This window comes from Pseudochaenichthys georgianus, chromosome 18 (assembly GCF_902827115.2).
Source record: "Pseudochaenichthys georgianus chromosome 18, fPseGeo1.2, whole genome shotgun sequence".
In the NCBI taxonomy this organism is placed as follows: Eukaryota; Metazoa; Chordata; class Actinopteri; order Perciformes; family Channichthyidae; genus Pseudochaenichthys; species Pseudochaenichthys georgianus.
Window position 1 is genome coordinate 9,207,335 of NC_047520.1, and position 23,727 is coordinate 9,231,061.

The 23,727-nt window shown below is 41.3% G+C and overlaps 2 protein-coding genes and 2 long non-coding RNA genes across 4 annotated transcripts; 3 read left to right on the forward strand and 1 right to left on the reverse strand.

Annotated features, from left to right (window-relative positions):
* Nucleotides 1-490: 490 nt before the first annotated feature.
* Nucleotides 491-3,855, forward strand: LOC139435709 (uncharacterized). The gene is made up of 3 exons (XR_011644922.1): nt 491-641; nt 1,441-1,562; nt 2,397-3,855. It is a non-coding gene; the product is annotated as an uncharacterized lncRNA (long non-coding RNA).
* A 268-nt stretch (nt 3,856-4,123) lies between these two features.
* On the reverse strand, nt 4,124-6,658 carry LOC139435710 (uncharacterized). The gene is made up of 3 exons (XR_011644923.1): nt 5,590-6,658; nt 5,309-5,348; nt 4,124-5,000 (listed from the first exon to the last, which is right to left on the reverse strand). It is a non-coding gene; the product is annotated as an uncharacterized lncRNA (long non-coding RNA).
* Nucleotides 6,659-6,962: 304 nt separating this feature from the next.
* On the forward strand, nt 6,963-13,128 carry LOC117463704 (thialysine N-epsilon-acetyltransferase-like). The gene is made up of 6 exons (XM_034106088.2): nt 6,963-7,376; nt 7,975-8,026; nt 8,808-8,891; nt 10,512-10,613; nt 10,708-10,748; nt 10,894-13,128. The coding sequence occupies exons 1-6, from the start codon at nt 7,314-7,316 to the stop codon at nt 11,059-11,061; spliced, it is 510 nt and encodes a 169-aa protein (XP_033961979.1). The 5' UTR covers nt 6,963-7,313; the 3' UTR covers nt 11,062-13,128.
* A 95-nt stretch (nt 13,129-13,223) lies between these two features.
* On the forward strand, nt 13,224-20,736 carry tnfsf12 (TNF superfamily member 12). Its single transcript, XM_034106566.2, has 6 exons — nt 13,224-14,662; nt 16,029-16,110; nt 17,615-17,671; nt 17,815-17,838; nt 17,952-18,079; nt 18,941-20,736. The coding sequence occupies exons 1-6, from the start codon at nt 14,489-14,491 to the stop codon at nt 19,214-19,216; spliced, it is 741 nt and encodes a 246-aa protein (XP_033962457.1). The 5' UTR covers nt 13,224-14,488; the 3' UTR covers nt 19,217-20,736.
* The last annotated feature ends 2,991 nt before the right edge of the window (nt 20,737-23,727 follow it).

Here is a 23,727-nt window from a genome sequence, read left to right on the forward strand (position 1 = left end):
CTCCCCTCTCCCCCTTTCTCGCCTTCTTCCTGGGGGAGGGCGCCATAGATATATATATATATATATATATATATATATATATATATATATATATATATCTATGGAGGGCGCTAGTTCTTCTCAAGCGGCAAACTCTGGGGAAGAGCCGGGAAGCCAATACGGAAGTGCCACACACTGCAGTTCATATATTGGCCGATAGGCGATGGCTGCAGAAAGGAGCAATTTCCATAGACCCCCATGTTAAAATGCCCAACTTTACAGCGGAAAAAAACATGTTTTTCTCCCTGGCTCCATACGTTTTATTATCGATACAGTTAGATTCCACCTTCATGATTATGGATCTGTGAGTGAATTGTTTTCTAACGCGACCCTTTTATTTATATTAGGTCTTAAACTTTTTGCATTAATTAGGGCGTGGTCACGTTGATGGACACGTACATGCCTCACTGTCAGCTAACAGCAACTTGTCCACTCTGCTAAGCTACAACCATAGAGGCTACAACGTTAGTTAGTCATAGTACTGTACTTGACCCTTTAGCTTTAGCCGTGTTCGTGGTGATATACCAGACAATTAAGATGTCGTGCTGTGCGCTTGAATGTACTAACAGAACTTCCAAGAAGTCTACTCTCAGCTTTTTTCGGTGAGTAAAATGATAATATTATACATGTTAACCCCGTTAGCAGGTGTGTGTGTGTGCTTGTTAGCTTAGCTTGTTATGTAGCTTATTAGCCAGCTAAGGATGTAACCCTTTATACGTGTGTGTGTGTGTATATATATATATACAGTTTAGTTTATGATTCAGCCTTGGGTAAGACTTTTATAGTCTATGGCTATGACGCCCATAATGCTAAACGGGAGCAAATGTTAAAAGGGGACCCAATTATCCCAGTGGTGAGATAACCGAAGCTAACCGGAGCCGTAGCTAGCCCTTTGCGGCTCCGTTAGCTTCGGCCAGCGGCGGAGCCCGGCGTTATAACTGGAGATCAAGGAATGCAGCGAAACGCGGACTTGGTTCGCCTGCAGCCTGCTATAGTATTAGCTAAAGAAATGATGTTGAACAAGTCTTATTAAGCTGAACATCGCCACAATTGTTCTGCTATGTATCGGTACTTATTTTATTTTCTTAACGTGTGAATGACAAGCATTAAGAATAACAACAAATAGCTATTTATCTTGCATATTGTCTCGTTTGATTATGAATGTAACGTTTATATAGTGGAACTACACTGTTTTATCAAAACCAAAGTGCCACGCAGTAACTTGGTAGGCCCATGCATGTATTTCAGCAGGAAATGTGCAACCTAGATTACATTTACCAACACAGACTATATAGAAATATTTGTAAAAGTTGTTCATGCGTTATTAAGTGAATATGGCATTAACCCTCCTGTTGTCTTTGGGTCGGTTTTCCTGTATTTTTGAATAACGGTTTCCTTTAGGTGATCCAGACAGGCTGGACCAGTGGGTGCTGAACATCCGGAGGAATACATGGACCCCCAACGTTTCTTCTCGCCTGTGCAGTGAACACTTTGAGAGTCATCCCTTCAGCACGGACTCATGGGTACAGATCCTTTTTAAAAATAAAAAAATAACTTGGTTCCATTTGTGAGTGTAAATTGTTGTTACTAATTAAATACATGTTATACATCATACAATGCTAAATAATTGTTATGGCACAGCTTGCACATCCGTGATGAGTAATGTTCTTTTGATTAAAGGCCAAATTAAGATTTTGCCAGTTAAGTAAAGAAACATAGAAATCGATTTTTTTGCAAACCATCACATTTCTCTTCAATTTATGCAAAGACTCTTTATCATAGATAGAGAATTGCCATTTCCCCCCACATACTCTATGTTAAAAACAGATGAATTATATTACCTTTTTTTTACATTATTTTAATAGCAACATTCATTCATCTGTTGTCATCTTATAACTTATTTATCTTAACAGCTATCACTGTAAAAAAAAAAATGATTTAAGTTAATTTTACTATACAATATTTATCTCTACATTCTGTTCTTGCATATGTCTTATTATATTTACGTGTATATAGATTTCTGCCTGCACTAATTTATTATTCTTAATTTAATTTAGAATTTATTTTATTGTTTTATGTCTTATATAACTATGTTGCATTGTTGAAGGAGCTCGGGACAGATGATTTGCATTGCCATTCCTACACTGTAGCCTATGTGCATATGACATAAATCCTTTGAATCTGAATCTTGGAAACACGTAATTGTTGAATAGATTAACTGCATAGTTAACATGTTGGCCCTCTATTGTCTTTTATAATGCACTCTTACATTTAAAACAACATTATTCAAAAGAAAGTTGAATATCTACAGACCTCAAAAAGTTATTTTATGTGTTTTTGTTTATTATTTTTATTAGGGAAGGAGATGCCTGAAAAACACTGCAGTGCCCACCATTTTCTATTTCACCAATGGCAAAGAACAACAGCCTGGAAGGAGAAGCAGGTGAGTAGCAATGACGAGGTAAGTGACACTCCTAGTTCGACTGTTAATAGTAATGAGGAGGTTGCAGATGTCGACCATGGTAGTGGTGAAAACAGTCTTGCTGCTGATCAGAGCAATATCATTATGATACAAGGCACACCTGAAGAAGCCTTGGTTGTTCCACATGTGGAGCGTAATGACATTCCAACAGTCAATGCTTGTGAGGAGGATGTTGGTTTGGGTAGCAGCAGCCAACAAACAGACTCCGCCTCTGTTCACTCTCACACTTGGGCTTTAAACCAAGTACTGAATAGTTTGTGCACACATTTCTAACATGTGATCTTTCTTTCATGTAGGACGCTTGAGGGAAGTTGCAACGCCTCGGCCAATGGGATGTCTTCTCCACGTGAAAGAGATTGAAGGCATCACTTATAACTTAAGACAATTTTCCAAAAGTTATGACTTGTATTGGCTTAGATGGTAATGGATTACATCTAACACGAATCAAGATCGTATTGAGAAAAATGAAAGTGTAATCCTTAGTTACATAGGAAAAGATGTAATCGGATTAGTTTTACTTTTTTTAATAATAGGGAAACTCAGGATTACAATCTTATTCAAAACCTAAAAAGAGCATATATATGTAAAATGATCAAATTGTATCTCTTCTCTGGAAGCGGTGCTGTTCTGTAGGCTAATACTAATACTAATTGTGAATCTATACACCTACTGCCTGAATCTGCTTTATGGTATTATATTATACATTTTAAGTAAAAAAATCATATTAATATTTCTTCTCTCCTGTGTTTATTTGCATTGCATTTGATATTGAGGTAATCCAAAACAAAAATAAAGTTATCACGTTACATTACTTTTATATCTTGATACTCACATGAAGTTACTGGTTGTGTTTTTGGCAAGTAGCCCTCCCAACCCTGTACATAAGTTATATCATTTTAATTACTGATACAGTTGTTGCACATCTTTAATTTATTTTCTCGTGTACTTAAGTCATAAAATGATTCGAAACCTTTACTTTTCATAAAATGCAAGATGTAACTTTCAATGTGGCTTTATCACATTTTCAATGTAAATAGATCTGATTAAATAAAGAGTAAAAGCACAATCTTAAATGTTGACAGTTATCATTTGCCTATGCTTATTGTTAATGTAGTGGTGTTATAAACAAAATGTTGTCCTAAAGGAAATTAAGATGTTTTTTTATTTGTTGACAAAAGATTTAAAGTTGATGCTCACAACATGTGGGAACATTTATGGAGAAAAATGTTTCTATTGTAAAACAAATATTTATCTGCATACTGAACAAAACTCTCTAAAAGGTATTATCTTCTGTGACGTTACGACCCTGTAGGGATTGTGGGTATTTCACTTCATAATTACATTCTATGGTATGCTTATATACATGGGATTAGGGGAGACCTTCCTGTTGTTTGCATTGTCATGATAAATGACAGCGTAGTATTCATTGTCAAGATTTGTGTTTTTAAACTTGGGACTCTTTTCAGACTGCTCCGGCTTGGGAAAAGATTTGAGCCTTAATTTGTAATGTTTTCTGTATTGTATGGTAAGCTTATCCTTTCATTTGATAGTCCCATTTGGATGTGATAGCTAACATTTTCAGTAAGCAGTAGACAAAAGAAGTGAAAATATGAATGTAATTTATTTTCAATATTTACATAAATACATAATTATTTTAACAAATCAAATAACAAAAAACATCATAACAAATACAAAATAAAAGGTTTGACAGACAGCCATGCCCAGCATGGGCCTGGAGAGCTGCAGAGTCCAATGGGGGTAAGAGGGGGGGGTGGGATGTGGGGAAGAGGAAGAGCAGCCATGTCAACAGTGTTATGGCTACAGATGTAATATCTAACTCAACATTAGCCATGACAGTCTGGGTTTAGCAAGGGCCTTAGAATACATACTCTAAAGGCCAAATCCAAAGACAGTGATACTGACATTTTAGCAGTTCACAGTCTTTGGAGGTGGTCTTTCAGGCAATTGGCTGGTGACTTAAAAAAAAAATCATTTCTCCAAGGGGTGAAATGAACTCCATCTCGCAAAAACAGCCCAGGACTGTCATGTCTAATGTTGGAGTGGTCAACAATGGCACCATTTAGGCTATGAACAAAAGTAGCCATAACACTGTTAACAAACTTCCGGGCCTTGTCAATTTTGACAGGATTTGCACCAGCCCTCCACCGGCGCCTCTGGGAGAGCATGATCTTCAAGCCAGGGTGCCGATGGTGAAGCTGGTCCAGGTCCTCCTTCATCTGGTTCAGCAACTGAACACTGGGCACATCCCCCAAGTCATTGCCGCCACAGTGGATGAGGAGGACATCCGGGACTGCTCTTCCTAGCGGGGAGTAGGAAAAGAAAGGGAGGACACCTCTCCAGCGCAGTTCACCCCAACCGAACCAGCACACCCTCAGGTCGAGGCCAAGGTTGCTGCTGATGGTCTCTGTAGCTCTCTGGGCTCCACGCCGGACATAGCTCCCGATTATCCATACAGTCACTATGGGAGGAAAATAAATGAGAGTAACAAATGCTTCAGATCATGAGGAACATCAAATAAAGGGTTGCTCATTTTGTTCCTTTGACAATAACATACAAAATAACTATGAAATCACACCTGTATGGTTAAAAGTAACAAGAGAGCAAAACCACAAAAAACAGATTAACAGCACACAGTTTATATATATATATATTTATATACTGTGTGCTGTTTATCTACAATTGTGCATACATGTATATGTATAGTATGTTTGTGTGTAATGTCAACCATCTGAAGTCCTGTAAAGTAAGCCAGGACCATCAACTTACAGGTTGTGCAGTTTGGCGTGGATCTTCTTTTTTCTTAATTCTGAAATAAATAAAAATGTTTTAATCAATATAAAAGAACCTTTCTTTTTCTACAGTCATATTTAATTAATCACATTTAATTCACGCAACACTGGCCATATCTCTGCTAGTTTACAACGTTTAGTTACAAATGACATTTATATTAGAAAAACGGTGAAGCACTTAAAAAACAATTGTATAGTGTAGGTTCAAGAACCTTTAAATCAAAAGGACAAGTTTTGTAAAGTTACAGGGTATCTTACCTTCAGAATATGCCGGGAACGAGGAGCAGTGACCGCAAGCTGGGTTGTTAGCATAGGTTGTTAGCTTAATACTTAATAGAACATGTTAGCTTAGCTTCTTAGCCTGAGCTAGGTCTGGAATGTCACGCTCGGTGGCAGCAGGTCCCGCCCTGTCCCGCCTCAGCACCGCCTCTTTGCCCTTATTTGGAGCAGGCGGGAGAAGGCGGGAGTTAGACTCTGACGTCACTGTCGAGCCGTTAGTGGCCGACTCCGCCTACTAAGGGCTTCACGGCAACTCTGCAGAATCCTATGGGTGACGTCACGGACCCTACGTCCATTTATATATACAAGAGGCTTCTCAATACTCAAATTTCCCCTCCTCGACTCCTCGACTCCTCGGTCCTCCGGTAGTGACCCGGAAATGAATTTCAGCGCGCCATTTTGAAGGACGTCTCATTTCTCTAAATGCACACCGAGGACCGAGGATCGAGCGTCGAGGAGGCTCTCTGGAGGAGCTATAACCGAGGATACACTGATGGTTCCTCCACGGCTCCTCCGCGGATGCATTTCCGGGAACGGTGGAGGCGTGACGCACGGCCGGACTTATCTCAGCCAATGACAGCTCTGCATGCATCCCCTGGATATTATTTTAGAAACTGCTCTCATCGCAACGCGATGTTTACAGTGAGAACAGCTGTGAGGTCCTGCAGAAAGCAGAGCAGTGTGTAAAATATATATCACTCAGTATAACAGGCCTACTCTCTTTATTTGCTTTAGTTTAGTAGATATCTACAAACAAAGAGTCGATATTTTTCTAAAACCATTTAGTGCTTCACATAATAAAATACACAACGGCTGTAGCCTGATTATGCTTTAGGAGCTGTAGGTGTGTGTGGTACAGTGTGTAGGTGTGTGTGTGGTAGGTTACAGTGTGTAGGTGCGTGTTGTACAGTGTGTCGGTGTGTGTTGTACAGTGCGCAGATGCGGCGGACAGACAGGTCTCCGTTGGTTTGGTGTCCTCTGCTTACTTTTAATACTTGCAAATACAACTTTTGGCCTGTAATTTCAATTCCCCATTTCAGCGACCAGAGAGAGGGGGGGGGGGGGGATATATCCAGTCTCTGATTGTGTTACGTTATTATGAGAGTGCTCTCATACTTTAAATTGCATATATTTATATAAATATATTTGTGTGTGTGTGTGTGTCCGCATCTGTAGCCTGGTATTGCCTCATTATACCGCACTCTCAATGAATTCAAAGTAAATATGTGGGGGAACAATGTTCAGCTGATCTAACAGAGATTATAAAATATGACAAAACACTCCAGCTGATGCAGCTGTTGCCACGTAATAATGAACGGACGTCGCTTTAATATGACCGCTCAGAGGAGAGGAGTTCTCATTTCTTTAAACGTCTGCTGCTTCCCCTCCTCCCTCCTCGGTTCCCCTCCTCGGTCCTCCGCTCGCATCTCCTGTGGGCGGGTCTAAGTATCGAGGAGGGGAGTCGAGGAGGGGAGTCGAGGAGGGGAAATTTGAGTATTGAGAAGCCTCTACAGTCTATGGTTCTTCTCAGCATGTTCAGGCGGAAGTAGACGGCTCAGAGCTGCGGAACCTTCCTTCCACAGTCATTTCTCACGCCACATCCGCCCGGACCCTTGGTAAACAACCGGCACACTGTGAGCCTCACCATAGATATAAACATATATATCTATGAGCCTCACACCCCAGACCCAAACACCCACAACATGGACTTCTCTATCAGGGCCGCGAACGTGGAGGACTGCAAGGACATCGCGCGGATGATCCTGGTGAGACGGCACGTGCACATATATAGTGACTCACGGGTTTAGCTGTTATTGGATCATGGACATTTTATTATTGGTCTTATTGAAGCGCACAAGCAGGGTTGGGGGGGGGGGGGGGTTACTGTACAAATGTAATCCGTTACAATAACTGGTCACATGTCAAGAAATGTAATCAGTAATGTCATCTGAGTATCAACATATAACAGTAAAGTAACCTTACTTTTGGATAACCTCAATATCAAATGCAATGCAAAAATGATAAAATAAATAACAATAAGGTGTTTTTGTACTAATGTGTATTATGTAAGACAACCACAAATGTGTCCTTAGAAAAGAAGACACCAAGATATTTCGTATAAAAAAATGGTCATTTTAAACTACATGATATGAATGTTTTAGTTTAATAAAAATGTAAAGTAAATACAGTATTTTTGTATAATAAATCAGGTAAAAAAAAGATATTTAAATGAGAGTAGCCTAGATAAAAAAAGAAAATGCATTCAATTATTGTCATGTTATAGGATGTTTTAAGGTGAAGGAATTGGTATTTGTGATATTTCAGAAGTAATAATAAATTATGGGTATTTTTATTTGTTCACAGGAGTTGGCCGAATATGAGAAAGTGGCAGACCATGTGAAAGTCACACAGAGAGGTACTGTATTAACAACGGTTTTAAAAGAACCTTTTATTGCTTCTCCCTTAGGATTAAATGTTTATGACCTTCATTAATAAACAAGGTGATATCCAGAGGCCACACAATGTTTCCAGCAGAGATGGATAGTTCGCATTGACCTTGGACAAAGTACTGTCTCACAACAAGGTCCATTTTGTAGCCTTCCTGGAGCTTTCAATGCTATTGCATTGTCTCCATCAGCAGAAAGACTTTAAGACATTTTGAACAAACCGATTTGTTAAGTTTATTTATTTCTGTTTCCTTTTCCCGTGGTTGCAATATTACACATTGTAACCATTGACATTTTTACGTTGAGTAAATTAGGAATATAACTTAATTGTACGTAACATACTAATTTCTCCTTATCTTTATCTTAACCACCATGCTGTGAGCCTCAGGCCACAGCTAGCAGGATGTTTGTTTATACATAGACTGTTTACCTGTTTATTTGCACACTAACGGTTTGTGTGTCTGCATTAACATTGTTTTAGCTCACAGATACAGCATTTAGTAAATCAACAGATACTTTTGTTCCTTCATGTAAATGTCCTATATTGGTTATGTTGTTGTACATTGCTAAACAGCTAGTAACCTGAATTTCAATCATGTAACGGTAGCATATTAGCCTAACCATGACCGTAACCCATGAGTTCATTTTAAACAATTCCATAACTTAAAATAAACCCAAAGTATGACTTTATTTTCTGGATGAACCATCAACAGCATGTCCTATAGACGTATCTTTGTATTTTATGCGCAGACTTGGAGCAGGACGGCTTCTCCAAGAACCCGTTCTTCCATGGGATCGTCGCTGAAGTGCCTGAACAGCACAAAACCAAAGAAGGTGAGGGGAACCATCAAGAGCCTAGTTTCATCCTACTTCACTACTCACAAAGCATTATGTTAATGTCTGAGCGAGGGAGCTATCTGCATACAAACTGAAACAAATATCACACAATTGCCCCATGAATTAGAATCGGTACACTACACCTCTTAGTGATGTATTCGCAGGTCGTTTTATCACCTCAATAAAGCCTGATAATACATCATTCTTTGGACTGTTGCAAAAGAACAACATGCTTTAACATGTCCGTACAGAAGAACCCGAGCAGCAGGTTTCCTTTGTGCTCAGCCAATCAGGGCTGATTACCTAAAGTGGCTAAAGTAAATATATACCGTACATCTAGCCAAATAGGATTATGTGGACTGTAGCAAGAAACAACAAATTGTTGAATATGCTTGTTTGCTTTTTGAGTAGTTTTGTGTTGTAAAATAAAGAGGAGAGACAATTCCAATGCGCTTACAAAGAAACTATTCAACCAAAAGTGACATTTGCTCTATCAGCTTCTAGAGCAACTGTTTAGAAGCTAATTCTTACTGCGAGTCCAAAAGTCCATTTCAATTGGTAATCTCAGAGTGGTCTCACAAAGCTATTGTTGAATCTAGATATCTTTCCGTTGAAGTTGTGTTTCCGACAAACTAGTGCATCCAATATTTAGTAAGAAATGTTATAAATCGCAGTTTGGCGAGTGAACCAAAGCAGAACCAAAACAATGAACCGACAGACACTAAAACGCAGAGGAGCTCAAATGAACCGCGGTCAGGAGATAACTAATGTCATTTATCAACTATTATTACTATAACAAATAAGGGCAGCTTAATTTCGCCTTTGATGAATATTAGTGCTCACAGCCACAATGTGATGGCAGGAACAGAACAGGTGTAATGTTTGTTAAATAAGTGAGAGATGCTGCATTTCACACTTGTTGCCCCCCAGTTACTGAGTCCGTCAATCTGTATTCATTAGCTGTGCTTCCTAATGACCCCCAGCCTGCAGGTGAGGCCTGTTTCCTTACACACTGCTTATATAACAAGGTTAACACACTGCTCTTCCTCAGAACACAGTAATGAGAACATTAAAGGTGGGGTAGGTACGTTTCAGAAACCGGCTCGAGATACACTTTTTGTTATATTCCATGGAATGCTCTTAACATCCCGATAGCAATGAATATCTTAAGTACTTTGATTGGATGGCCTACCTGCCTGTCAGCCTTCCATCGGGGCACAAACTTATCTCGTGCCCTCATTGGTCGTGTGCGCGTTCGTGTGTGTTGGAGGAGGGGCTCTATAAGGAAGTGGCAGATTTTCTCCGGTTGTGTATTTTCAAATTCTAGCGATCTCGAGCCGGTTTCTCAAACTTACCTACCCCACCTTTAACATGCGCTAACTTGTGAGTGCCATGTTGAAATCTAGCCAATGAGCAGCAAGATAAACAAGACTTTTACAATGCTTGTGAACAAGACAGGCTGCCAGAACCTGACACTCCACATTAACGTGTTTTTTTTAAAGTCCCAATTCTGTGAAATTGTGGTACAATGTTTTTTTGATATGGGATGCCTAAGGTATGCAAAGTTATATGGAAATATAAATGAATGGTGTGCTGACTTTTGTCTTCTTCTTTTAGGCCATACAAAAATCGGATATGCACTCTACTTCTACTCCTACAGCTCATGGTCAGGCAGAGCTGTTTATATGGAGGACTTGTACGTGATGCCTGAGTTCAGAGGTAAAGCAAATTGTCTTAAAAATAGTCATATCATTATTGTTATACAGTAAGCAGAGTGGCATGGTACAAGTAATTCATCGTATCTTTCTTTCAGGGAAAGGCATTGGTAAAGCACTAATGAGCAAAGTAGCTCAGGTGAGTAAAACATTAGCCCAAAGTTTGGCACTGACAGTAAATATATGTTCTATGGAGGGTGGACCTTGGGCCCTTTCTCTTGCAGTTTAGATACTTTCCAATACCTAATGTCAGCACAGCCGTACTCATGTCTATGCTCCTTTAGCTGGGCCTAGCTGCCGGCTGCAACCAGCTCAACTTCACCGTCCTGGACTGGAACAAACCATCTCTGGACTTTTACCTCAGCCAGGGTAGCTTCGACGTCACGGCTGACATGGGCTACCACTGTATGCGCTGCGAGGGCGAGGCGCTGGAGCACCTGGCCCAGCCCTAACCCAACGCCGGACAGGTTGACCTTTGCAGCCGTGAGGTCACACAGTGCAGGGATAGAGCTCCACTCAGCGGCCCTGTTCCAAAACTCGACAATGACAATCAAAAAGCAGATCATTTCAAAATATTGACTGTTTGATAAGCCCCCCTTTGTTACTGTTACTAAGCCTATAACGTTTTTAATGTTAGCACAATAATATACATGGCGGATTTCAACATTTTAAACAACTATTTCACATAGCGGGAATCAAAAGCAGGATTCACACACTTAAAGCAGATGATTGTCAATGTTATTGGCTTCTCAAATCACAACAACTACTGTGTAATAACAACTAGCAGTGATGTTAGCTGTAGTTAGCATCATCTTATTAGCTTGTACTAAACTGTCTGCATTACTTAACTAGCATCAGTTCACTAGATTTGCTGGATTTAAAACGTTCCCAAATCTAATAAGGAACAGGACAGGAGCGCTAACGTTAGCATAAACGATATCAGATATGGCTACCAAACCATGCTTAACTTGTAATCTCGCAGTTATTTAGTATGCACGTGAGCTTTAGATGTAATGCTCAGTTACTACTGGTGCTAATTAGCCAGGCATGCTAACAATTAAAGCTAACATTGGTGTTTCCGCATTTAGGATAAAAACAAAATAAGACACAACCTTCCGAACTCTTAACGTACGAGGTAATGCTCTTGCTTCGCACTGCACATGCATAAACATCTACCGGCCATGCCTTGTTCTGTGAAAAGGGGTTTAGCAACCGATCAATTTACTTATTAGTTGGAAGTATTGGAACGGGGCCTATGCAAGACATTTAAACAGTACATAACTAATAAATGAAGTATGTGTTTTGTGGTTTTCCCTCGTCATATGTTATGACCCAGAGCACCTTTAAAAATAATTACTCTAGAAGTCCTTGTTTTTGCACAATAATCCCCAAAACTGTGTATGCATTAAAAAGCCAAGAGGTGCTGTATGTGTGTCACTATAAGACAGTTAGAAAAGAGTCCCTTTAAATGTATAATAATCTATAAGAACTAGTCACCACTCCTGTTGTCTTCCAGGTGAAGAGTGCTGTAAAGCTGTTGTGAAGCACAATCCTGCACTTTCTTTCTTCCTTCCTTTTTTGCTATGTATGTACTAAGGGATAAAATGGTGGTGTCAATGAGTCGGTTAAACCTTCTTCCATGCAGCCAAACAACCAACTCTTTGGGCTCCTTTCAAAGAAATGAGCTTCGAAATCAGACAAAAGAAAAAGCCATCTGGTGGAATTTGAAAAAGTCTTGGACGGCTCAGTCCCTGTCTTTGAACCCGTCATGCTAAAAGGAAAATGGGCATTATTGTGGTTCGCACTGTTTCGTTTTTTAAAGACGGCCTTCTGTATCATTTTCAGCAGTATAATGAAAACAGTCTGAGTTGTGGGTTAAATTTAGTTTGTTTTCGTTCTCTCTAAACAAGTTGGAACCACTGACCCTGCTTTGTGGGTTTTGCAATTTGCATTTCATTTCATACTTTGTTTACAAAATAATTGAGTGAAGAATGCACAGTTTTTTTCAGATTTGGGACATTGGGTTGGAAAATTCGTTCCTCTCATGACTTAATTTTAAGTGCCATCATTGTTCTATCAAGAGTGCATACCTCACAAAATCAATAGACTCCGAGGGAACATGGAGAGATATTTATAAATGTTCCTGTCGGCAGCTTCCCATCAGAAACCAGACACAGAGCCTTAAATTATACAACTTGAGGATTTGTTCCCAACATGGATTCCTAAGAGTTTCACAAATTGCTCGTGAGAAACTTTTGCAATAAAACACGCATTGAAGAGCAAGTTGGGCTAAAACACAGGCCAAAATGTCAGGGGGTTTATTCCGATGTTAATGTGCAGGGTATTTGGTTGTTCGACACGGTGCACAATGTTGATGTTTTGAGCACAGTTGCACAATTGAAGTGCTGTTAAGTTGTCACAAAGAACCTAAGTGCAGTAATACATGTGTTTGCCAGCAGAGAAAAAGTTGTAATGTGTCTGAAATGTTTGAATAATAAAGATGTAATATTAAGGTGCAATGCCATGGTTTCTCCTATACACATGTGCTTATGGATTTAATTACATATTTATAAAAAATTAAATAAAATATAGAATACCTAAACATACATTTAAAAAAATTATTTGGAAAAATAACTACTTGAAATATATAGTATTATATGGTATAAGCTTAAAAGAAGGAACCTTTAGGCAGAGTGCCATGTCATTCAACCTACTAACACCATCTGTCCCTTTTGTTAAAACAATTATAATTAAGATATCATTTTAGTCCTAAAGAAGCTCAGTTTATAGGTTTCTATAAGTAGTCAAATTAAGTAAGTAAAAATAATCTTACCATAGTGTAGAAATCCTATGTTACAACTAAAAGCCTCCCAGAATGGCCCATTTCAGGATAATATTTTATATAACTGCATTATTATTATTATTATTTTGTGGCAGCTAGTAAATAAAGGCTTAATTCCAAGGACCTTATATAGCCTACTACATATTTTATTTGATGGCCACATTTTGTTATATGTATACATATTCATTGTAGTAAAATACAGTAAAACAACAATATTGTATTAAAAAATACCAATGATAATTGTGCAATACATAGATTAAAGAACATAGTGTGGAATCTTTTACATGTCAGTAGTTTGCTTGATCATCCCCACCGGTTATTAACGATGCACTACCGCCCCCGTGCGGTTACAACCGGAAGTGCTGCACGCGTGACTGGCACATATTTCCAGGGCATGCAAGTTGATGAAAGTGTGTGCAGAAGCGGATGAAGCCCCGGTGCGCCTCGTTTGTTTTTTCCTGCGCTCACATCGTTAGTTTTTACTGCGGACGCACGCGACTGTCACAACATCAAAGCACCGAGGAAAGTTGACTCCAAGTCTCCGTGTGTGTGTGTGTGTGTGTGTGTGTGTGTGTGTGTGTGTGTGTGTGTGTGTGTGTGTGTGTGTGTGTGTGTGTGTGTGTGTGTGTGTGTGTGTGTGTGTGTGTGTGTGTGCGCGCGCGTGTGCGCGTTGGATCTCATGTGTGTGCTCAGTCTGTCTGTCTAATAGTGACCCCCCAGCGCGGTGTTTAAAGGGAAGACAAGAGAGCTGAGTCAACGAATCGCAGGCAGAAGGATGCAACAGTTCATGTGCGCAGCTTGCACTTTTCTTGCGATTGGACGCAGTTGGAGGATGTGGAGGAAAAGATCGGGAACCCTCATCTATTAGACACAATCCTGAGATAAACAGGAAAGATCGACGCGTGAAAAGCATACTCTGTCCACTTGTGTCTCAGACAATAATGGACATTTAGACACTTTGGAGGGACTTCATGCTCTGCTGGAATGAAGTGGCAGTGGGGGTTCGGCGGTGAGTAGCAGTCTGATCTGCACCCAACATGCATCGCATTCTGCAGAGGAGGAGAGTGCGCAAGCTGCGGGTCTTCTGGGCTTCTCTGGCCCTGGTGGCTCTGTCCCTGGCCGCCTGCAGCGCGCTGTTCACGGCGTGGACTTGGAGACAAACGCGGGACCTGTCTCAGTCCTTCAAGATCCTGCAGGACCGAATAGAGCAGGTTTGTATTTTTGCATTCTTACGCATAGCATGCATACTCGCACCGAGAGTAATATTTACAACCACGCGACCACTTCAGAGCTTTAAGTGTTTAGTTATGTAACTTTGTGTGTGTGGCTGCGGTTACGGGAATGTTCGCGGGGGGTGTATGGAAAAATGCAAGTCCACACTTCACCCCCTCCTCCTCCCCCCCCCCCCCCCCCCCCCCCCCGCCCTTGCACGTACTCTACTGCACCATTTCTCTACTTGGCACTTTCATTGCTTACCAATAAGTGCAGTCAGGTTGTGTGGAGTTACTGCTTATTTCTGTGTCCACCCCCCACTGCTGCTGCCCCCGCCATGTTTAATTACTCTGGTGCCAGTTGTGCTCCAGTTGTATCTCAATGTGCTGGAAAGCCTCAACTATTTGGCTTGGTTAGCACTTTGTACTGACTGCGCAGGCTCGGTGATAAAGTGAGGCAAGTGTAAAGCATTTGCAACATGCAACGCTTTATTATTCACAGGTTAGGATTTAAAGCAGTGCTGAACTCTGTGCAATCTCATGCATAGTGCAGTTTTAAGACGTCTTGCCCTTGCAGCAAATTCTAAACGAGGTTGCATCACAAATTATTTCTCCAAAAAGCAGCCAAAAAGGAGCTGATGGAAACTCTTCTGGTTTCAAGTTCACAGTATTTACAAAACCTTGCACTGGATTTGAGATCAGAAGGACAGGTCGGCTGTGTGTGATGTTGACACACACACACACACACACACACACACACACACACACACACACACACACACACACACACACACACACACACACACACACACACACACACACACACACACACACACACACACACACACACACACACACACACAGAGTGTTGATGCTGGAGCTTTTCCCAAGGGGCCCCCGTTCTGTCCATCTGACCGTTGGCCAACTCCTGATGAGAGCCAGTGAACGTCTGGAGAGCGAAGAGCAAGTCGCTGCCTCCATTTCCACAGTAGCAGTATTACACAGACTATCCCGAGCCACTATCCCTCTTGCTTCATCTAAGGCCTTCTTCGGCCACTCAGGCCCCCTGCCAAAGATTTGTAAACTTTGATAACTAGACAAAAAACGATTTCTTTCTCAGAAACAGGAGTAAAGATGCGAGGAATGCCAAGCACTAAAACCATGCATTAGATGTCGCAACGCGTCTCTGAGGAAGTGGTAGACCTATTTTGAAGCGAGGGGCAGCATACTGGAAGAGAAGAGCCAGTTCATGTGGCTCTCTGGCTGGGAAAGGGTGGCTGCGTTGGAGCGGTGCCAGAACAAAGTCATAATAAACGTATTGGACATTTGTTAATGGTGCGTTTTCTCTCTCTCTCTCTTTCAACAGGTTAACACACAGAGGAAGGCCATTGTTCAGCTCATTCTGGAGAAGAGAGAGCTGCTGGTCGGGCACAGAGTGAAAAGAAACGGTACTCTTACTTCCACACCAATAACATATAGAAGCTTAGCCCCAAATCACCACAGACACAATGCCCTCGCCTCTGCTTTGTTGTTTTCTTTGGGAAGGAAATTTGACACAAACACTGGCACCACATGCCACTTTGGTCAGGTCCAGCGGGCCACGGGCGCAACCCGCTGCTAAAAGTTGACACAGGATAAAGTAGGCAGCTGGATTTCAGAAATTACAGGTCTGACCGGCGCGGCCTCAGAGCCCAGGAAACCAGCTGGCGCGGGACGGAGGCCTTGTTGCACGCTTTTGGCCAATGATATAAGATTTTTTTTCGTTCCCCTCCGAGCGCACGACTAACACAGCTATGATTTGTTGTGAAAGCGGTGATATTTGATGACCTATCATTGCAGTATTTATAGCGGCTGCTTGCGTCACCGTCACGGGTTTCTGCTTTGATGGTTCTCATTGTGTCCGCGAGTGAAACCTCTGGATTCCTGACAAAAGGATTCATTTACAGAGCTGCGTGTCTCACCAAAGTATCTATTTATATCCTGTAGATATTGGCTTTTTTCTTTCCTAACCGATACCTGCGTTTGTGCCTGTAATTCATAGGGCTAACATCTTTTTCCAGTTTGTGGAAAGTTGACCACCGCGGTGCAGCGTTTCAGCCGCACACTGCCGTTATGTTCTCTCCTGATGACTGACAGCTTAAATCAGGAAACTCTGGCCAGCCTCAGGGCTTTACACTCGGCCATAGCAAATCCTAAATCTACAGGGTCACCCACCTGCGAGTTATTTTAGCAGGGACTTAATATTCCTGTGCGATCGGAGGGGGCCCCGGTGTTTGGCCGCTCCGTCTCCAAACATAAAGAATGTACTTCTTAGTTTTGTATCTGTGTCTGAAATCGCTCCCTTTAGGCTAAAATAAACCGTTAGTGAGTAACAAGAGCAGGCATTCTGCTGCTTTGGCGTCTTAATGTTTTATTTATTGTATTTATCCGAGTAGTTGCTTCACTTCTTAAATCGACTCCTTCGGGTCATAGAAGAGCCAGAGACCTTTTTGCCTCTCTTTTTCCAGCACTTCATTTCTCATATTAAACGTTTTTAGCTCTCGCATGCTTCATTTAATGCCTTCACTTTCCCCCTGTCTATCTTGTGTTTGTCTGCCCCCCCCCCCCCCCACACACAGTTCTCCATCCTCCCTTACTCTATCGCCTCTTTTTTTTCTTCTTCTTTTTTCTAGATGACTGCGACCAGCTGGCACTAAGATTAGCCCCTAAAGGCAAAAAGGCACACTCCTCTGACTGAAAATAACAGTTTGAGGAAATATTTTGAAGCACGTGACAGGAAATCCTTTGCCCATCTGCTAATCCCGTTTTTAAAAAAGAGCCAGGTTTAATCTTAATGGCCGCAAATTAACACATGTTATTAGACAGATACAGATGGGAATGATTGTTTTATCAAAAAAACAGACGTATTCCTTCTCTGCCATTCATATTCTGTCTCTGCTTGCCTTTCCGAAGGGGGGGCGCTGCGAGGGAGGAATGGAAATGGAAAGAAAGCGGCGTCTCATTTCGAGAGTAAGTAGCTTGGCAGATCCCTTATAGCCGTCTCGTGTAGCATCTGCAGAAGTGGTTTCAATCATATACCCCTATACGATTGCACTCGTAAAATCTTAATTGACTTTCCCTTCTCTTTCAATGTCTCCGTTACATTCCACCAGTAACCAAAGTCTCCTCTCAGCAAGGTAAGTCGTAAAAGTGACGGATGGAAGATAATCTATGACATTTTTGTCTATGGCATGATTAACCTTGAGTGTGTGTGTGCGTGTGTATGCGTGTGCGTGTGTGTGTGTGTCAGTGGGAGAAGGTGGTGTGATAAAGGGTTGGGAAGAGAGGACCTTGAATATGACTAAAGCGGTGAAGTACAACAAGGAACTCGGCATCTTCACTGTGGAGAAAGCGGGCGTCTACTTCCTGTTCTGCCAGGTGAGTTTGTGCTGGGAGTTGTAGTTTATTGACAAAGGCCAACATCACTCAATTGCCAGGTAGTATGCTGGATCGGTGAGATTCTTTGATGATGTTGCCCACTTGCAATCAATAACCTTGCTGATTTCATGTAGTCCCTGTGGCGGAGATTAGATAATTGAACATGTAACGGGAAACAGTTAGTCTTTGTACCAAAATGTGGTAGGTATTGAGGAAGGTAACTGCACTATTTGGCACTGGTATCAAACTATTTGAGACGCTGCCCTGGGCCTGGATATTTTATTTTCATTCACTTCGCTATCTTTGGGACGTTTTCGCGTGTCAACCTCCAATTGTATGCATGCATCCAAGAGAAGGCTAGGAAATGGCAGACACAGTGCCAACAAATGCAAATATACTAAGGTGAAGCATGAGTGAATTTGGCGCTAGCTTTCACCAGCTAGCAACAACTTCACCCTGGTTGAACCAGGGACAAAGGGCTCATTTTGAAAGTCATGTTCACAATTGACAAAACCTTCTTATTCCGGAGGTAAAGAGGCGATGAAACGTTAGATTTCCTTCATGCAACTAAAGTGAATCAGTCTTTGGATGCAGCCCCACTTCTAAGTTTCCTTCCCTTAAGCGGCTTCATTAAAAACAGACATTATTTTTGTACAAACATGATGTACTGGTACTTATCATGTATTTTTGGAGAGGTGGATATCAGGTTTCGGGTAATCTCAGTTTTGTCAGGTTGACTGGAGAAAATCGAACCAAACGATAGCGGGGCCTCAGAAATCCCGAGGTAGGGTCGGTTAGTTTTCGTTGCAACGGTTGAGGAGAAACATGTTGTGCTGATGGTAATCTGCTCTGTCTCCTCAGGTGCTGTTCAACGAGCAGCAGTCTCAGTATGTGAAGCTGGACGTGGTGACCAGCGGCCAGAGGCCTCAGAAGCTGCAGTGCATCGAGGGCTACGGGACGACCCCCTCCGCCGGGCCCCACCCTTTCCACTTCCTGAAGCCGTGCCAGGTGTCCGGCCTGCTCCGATTGGACAAGGGCACGGAGCTGCAGGCTATCACAGGCTCTGCATTCAGACTCCACTCTCTGGGCAATCCCTCCGCCTCGCCTCACATCTTCAGCATCTTCAAAGTCAACTGAACTTTGGATCTTGTTCACACTAACTCAGAAGTTTTTGTACGGATGACATTTGGTCCGGGGCGTCCCATCACGCCGCTGCCTCTTTCCAAAGACCGTCATTTGAAAGACAAACATTTGTGGAAGTTGTTCTGGAAATGTTTTCTCTTGACAGCTGTGCTGTTTTTCGAACGCAAAACGCAGACTTTTGGATTAAAACCAAAACCAGAAGAAGGTTGAAATTCCTCAATGCAAGTCTGCCGAGAGAACAGATGTGAGCCGATCTGTTGATTGAGTGCTTTACATAAACAGAAAAAACAAGATGTTCTTCGTAGCCTTTGTATCAATAATTAATTGTGCTTTTTTTGTATAAGACTGACAGTAAAGCTGTGCATGCACCTTCCACTTTTATATCACCGGTGCCTCAGGAAGCTGAGCGCACAAGTCGGATCTCGACACTATAAGTTGTCAACGGTATTTTATACAAAGCAGCGCCTGTGTATGAAATCTAATTAATCAAACAAGTATACTGATTTTATGACTTTAACAATGCAATGTGTGTTCTTGAAATACTTTGTATATACTTCACTCGTATTTGACTTGTTTTTAATAACGTGGATGTGAATTTGTGCTCCTTTCTAAGGTCAAATCTGATTGTAAGGTATTTGTGTGTTGGCTTGACTTTTTGAAAGTACTTTTAGTAAGCAAAGCATACAGGTTTAAATGACATTCAACTGCCTTTGTTCTCTGTTTGATGGTGCAATTGCCATCACTTCCAAACTGTCCTGCAAATCATCAGATAATTGTTAATTTACCCTTAAAAGTCAGTGATTCAAAAGTATTGGAAAGGCCCTCATATGGCCAAGTAAATAAGAAATATAAAACGTTTCTTTTAAAAAGGACTGTTTTTGACCTTCAATGACTCAAATAAAAAAGTTTCTCAAAGTCAGAAAGGAAACTTTTAGATTTGGGAAATTACTTTTTATCTGGTCTACATATTGAAAATATTCTGATTTTCGATTGACGGTCAAATAGGAAATTAAATCCAATATTTATTTACATTAAGCGTCTAATTTTTGACTGTAACTTCTTTATTGTGTACCTCTTTTTTAGATTGAAACTCATTCCATTTATCTTATGCTGCTGCTTTCTGTAATATTCCCTGCTATTATACAAACAGTGTGTATTTCTAGAAGTGGGTTCAGCACTCCCACTCTTGTTTATAAGTAGTTTTTGTGGACGGACCACATTGGTTTCTCCTCAGCACTTTACTGCAGCGAACGTAGTGTTTTTAATTGGAGCCAAAAATGTGTGTTTTCAGATGGAAAAATGTCAGATTTTGAAATGTAGACGTTATATCCTGTTTCTTTTCCTCATCGTTTTCCTCTTCCCTTTTTAGTCTCACTCGTCCTCCCTACACCTCATATTTCCCTGACAGCACGATAAGACCGCACACACACACACACACACACACACACACACACACACACACACACACACACACACACACACACACACACACACACACACACACACACACACACACACACACACACACACACACACACACACACACACACACACACACACACACACACACACACACACACACACACACACACACACACAGAGTCCCCTGAGTGTCCTCTGCACACAGCAGCCATCTAAATTTTCACTTCCTGAATCTGAACCTGACCACATAGCTGAAGGTCTTTGAGGAAAAACATGCCTCGTCCACACACACACACACACACACACACACACACACACACACACACACACACACACACACACACACACACACACACACACACACACACACACACACACACACACACACACACACACACTTCCCTGACCCGATTCCTATTTTTTAAATGTCAAAGTTTATTATCGCGTTGTTGTGAAGTCTTGTGAAGAAGTTCTTTCTAAAATGATGATATATGCAATGTGTGGGCGTTCTTTTCTTCTTAACTCACTTGTCATAAAAGTTGAATAAACTTTTTTGTTTATTTTGGAGAAGTTCCTTTCAGTATGTCGAAAAAAGTTGTCTTTTCCAGAATGTGTTATGTCTGCAAGTTTGATACCCATTCATTGCAATACTATATCAATATTGTTAAAGGGGCCCTATTATGCTCATGTTCAGATTGATGGGGTGTAAATGATAAATGGACTGTACTTAAATAGCGATTCATCAGGTCTTTTCGACCCCTCAAAGCCCTTTATATACTCTGAGGCACCGGCCACACGAGGACGGAAACGGCTAAACGCATAGGATTAACGCAAACGCAATCGCAAAAAAGCTTCCGCCCACACGCAATATTCACCGGATAGTGTCTGCCCACACAGACCGTTCCGTTTAGCTCCAACCGCTGGAGAAGCTGCAGTACATATTTAGGAGCCTGTACGTGGTGCTGTAACTTCCTCCACAAAAGCAGCGAAGAAGCATGGTTGTCATGGTTGCCCTTCTGTTTATTCTCCCCGCGGTGGGGGCCGAGGGAAGCGGGCAGAGTTTTTCGCCAGTCAACGTGTATTAAAGTTTAAATCTTCCAGACAAAATTATAAAAGTGCCGCTCAAAGGTCTTCTTTGTTATTTATTGAGCTTTAAAACAAATGAATAACGACTATATATTATAATAATAAAATACACGGAGCCTCTCTTTTTCCTCCCTCTCTTCGGACAGCGTCAGTGTCTGTCTCATGCAGCAGCTGATCCAGTAATGAGTGACCCGGCCGACAGTAAAAATAAACATATTTATAACTAGTTTAGGTAGTTTGAGAGGTGTCTCCGTCCTGTCAGATTAGACTTCACTCGCGTTTATGTCTATATCGAGAGAAAGATAAATAATCTGAATTCAGTGTGCAGTTTACTTTGACGCGGGGGTGAGCAGCAGAGGTGGGGAGAGGCGGGGCTATTGCCTCATCATTATCAGAAAATTATCGTATAGGGCGTACACACGGAGCCGTTGGACCCCCCAGAGCGTTGCGTATGCCGTTCTATCCACCTTGGGACCCGTTATCGTTTCCGCAGTCGTTTAGTGCCGTATTCGGTCGTCCTCGTGTGGCCGAACGGTCTATATGACACAAAACGGTAACACAAACGACCGTTTTCGTCCTCGTGTGGCCGGGGCCTGAGTCATTCACCCATTCACACCTCATTCATGCAGAGCAGTAGCACTTGATATAGGGAAGCTAAATTTGATACACGTTCACACACTGTCGGCCATCGGGAGCATCTCAGGGTAGGGCTGCTCGATTATGGCAAAAATCATAATCTCGATTATTTGGGTCAATAATTGATATCACGATTATTAAAAACGATTATCCATTTACTTTTTTAAGAGAAAAAATATTGAACAGTATGTTTTGAACAGTTGATTACCCTGAACTTTAAGTATAACTCAACTGAAAAACCAAAAAAAAAATTAAAGATTAATAATAATAATTAAAAAAATTATCGTTATATTTCGATTACTTTTTTCCCGTAATCGTTGCAAGCCATAATCATAATTGCGATTAAAATACGATTAATTGAGCAGCCCTATCTCAGGGTTAAGTATCTTGCCCAAAGATACATCGACATGTTGACCGAACGGGCTGGGATCGAACCCAAAGACGAGCGCACTCCCTCACAGCCACAGTTGCCCCTAACGTGTGTGGGAGAGAAACTCCCTTTGGAGGGAACTTTGGGATTTGGGACCATTTACATGCACAAAAAACCTATATGACACACTACAGGAAAGGGAAAACCCCCAAAACTATAATAGGGCCCCTTTAATGAGGCCATCAGTGTGCACTTAATGGGAGTTGACTTTTCCACAAGGAACGATGGAGCTGAGATAACAGTGAATAGTGAACTGTATGCAGACTGGCTTCTCATCTACTGTCATCATGAATCACTGACCATCTGATCCTGGAGTTTGTCACTGCATCGTCTTCACAGTCGCCCACATCAAGATCGTTCTGCTTTCACACCTCCTGTGCAGATTAACAGAGTTGTCTCTGAAGCGGCTATTGGTTCCTTTTTTCTCGAGTATATGAAGGAAATTTGTGTTACATTTCAGTTGAAATATATGCAGGAAATGGGACAATTTGGGAAAAAGTGGAGCCTTAAATGTTGTTTTCCTCTCAATCTGCCTTTACAGTAGATGAGTGTCAATTAAGAGAGAAAGAGACTTTCAATTTATACCAAGTTGCATTTGCACACACTGGAAGATTTAAAACTCACATTGAAAGAAAAACAAAAAAAAACACCATACTCTTTGAAATGAAATGTAAGCATTATATTCACTTCAATTCACTTTAGGGGTTTGCTGCACAAAGGCAGTCTTTGGTCTGAAATGGTTGCCTAGGTTAGCCAATGTTAGCAATTGCACAGTTATTGCAGCAAAGTGAGTTTTTCTGAAACATCATAGACTCAATGGTAAACATGCAACTGAGTTAAAAAAACATGTACTGCTTAGAAGCCTGTGCCTGCAACTGGTTATTGATCAATAAACAACCATCTTTTCAGGAAAGCCTTACCAGTTAAGAGG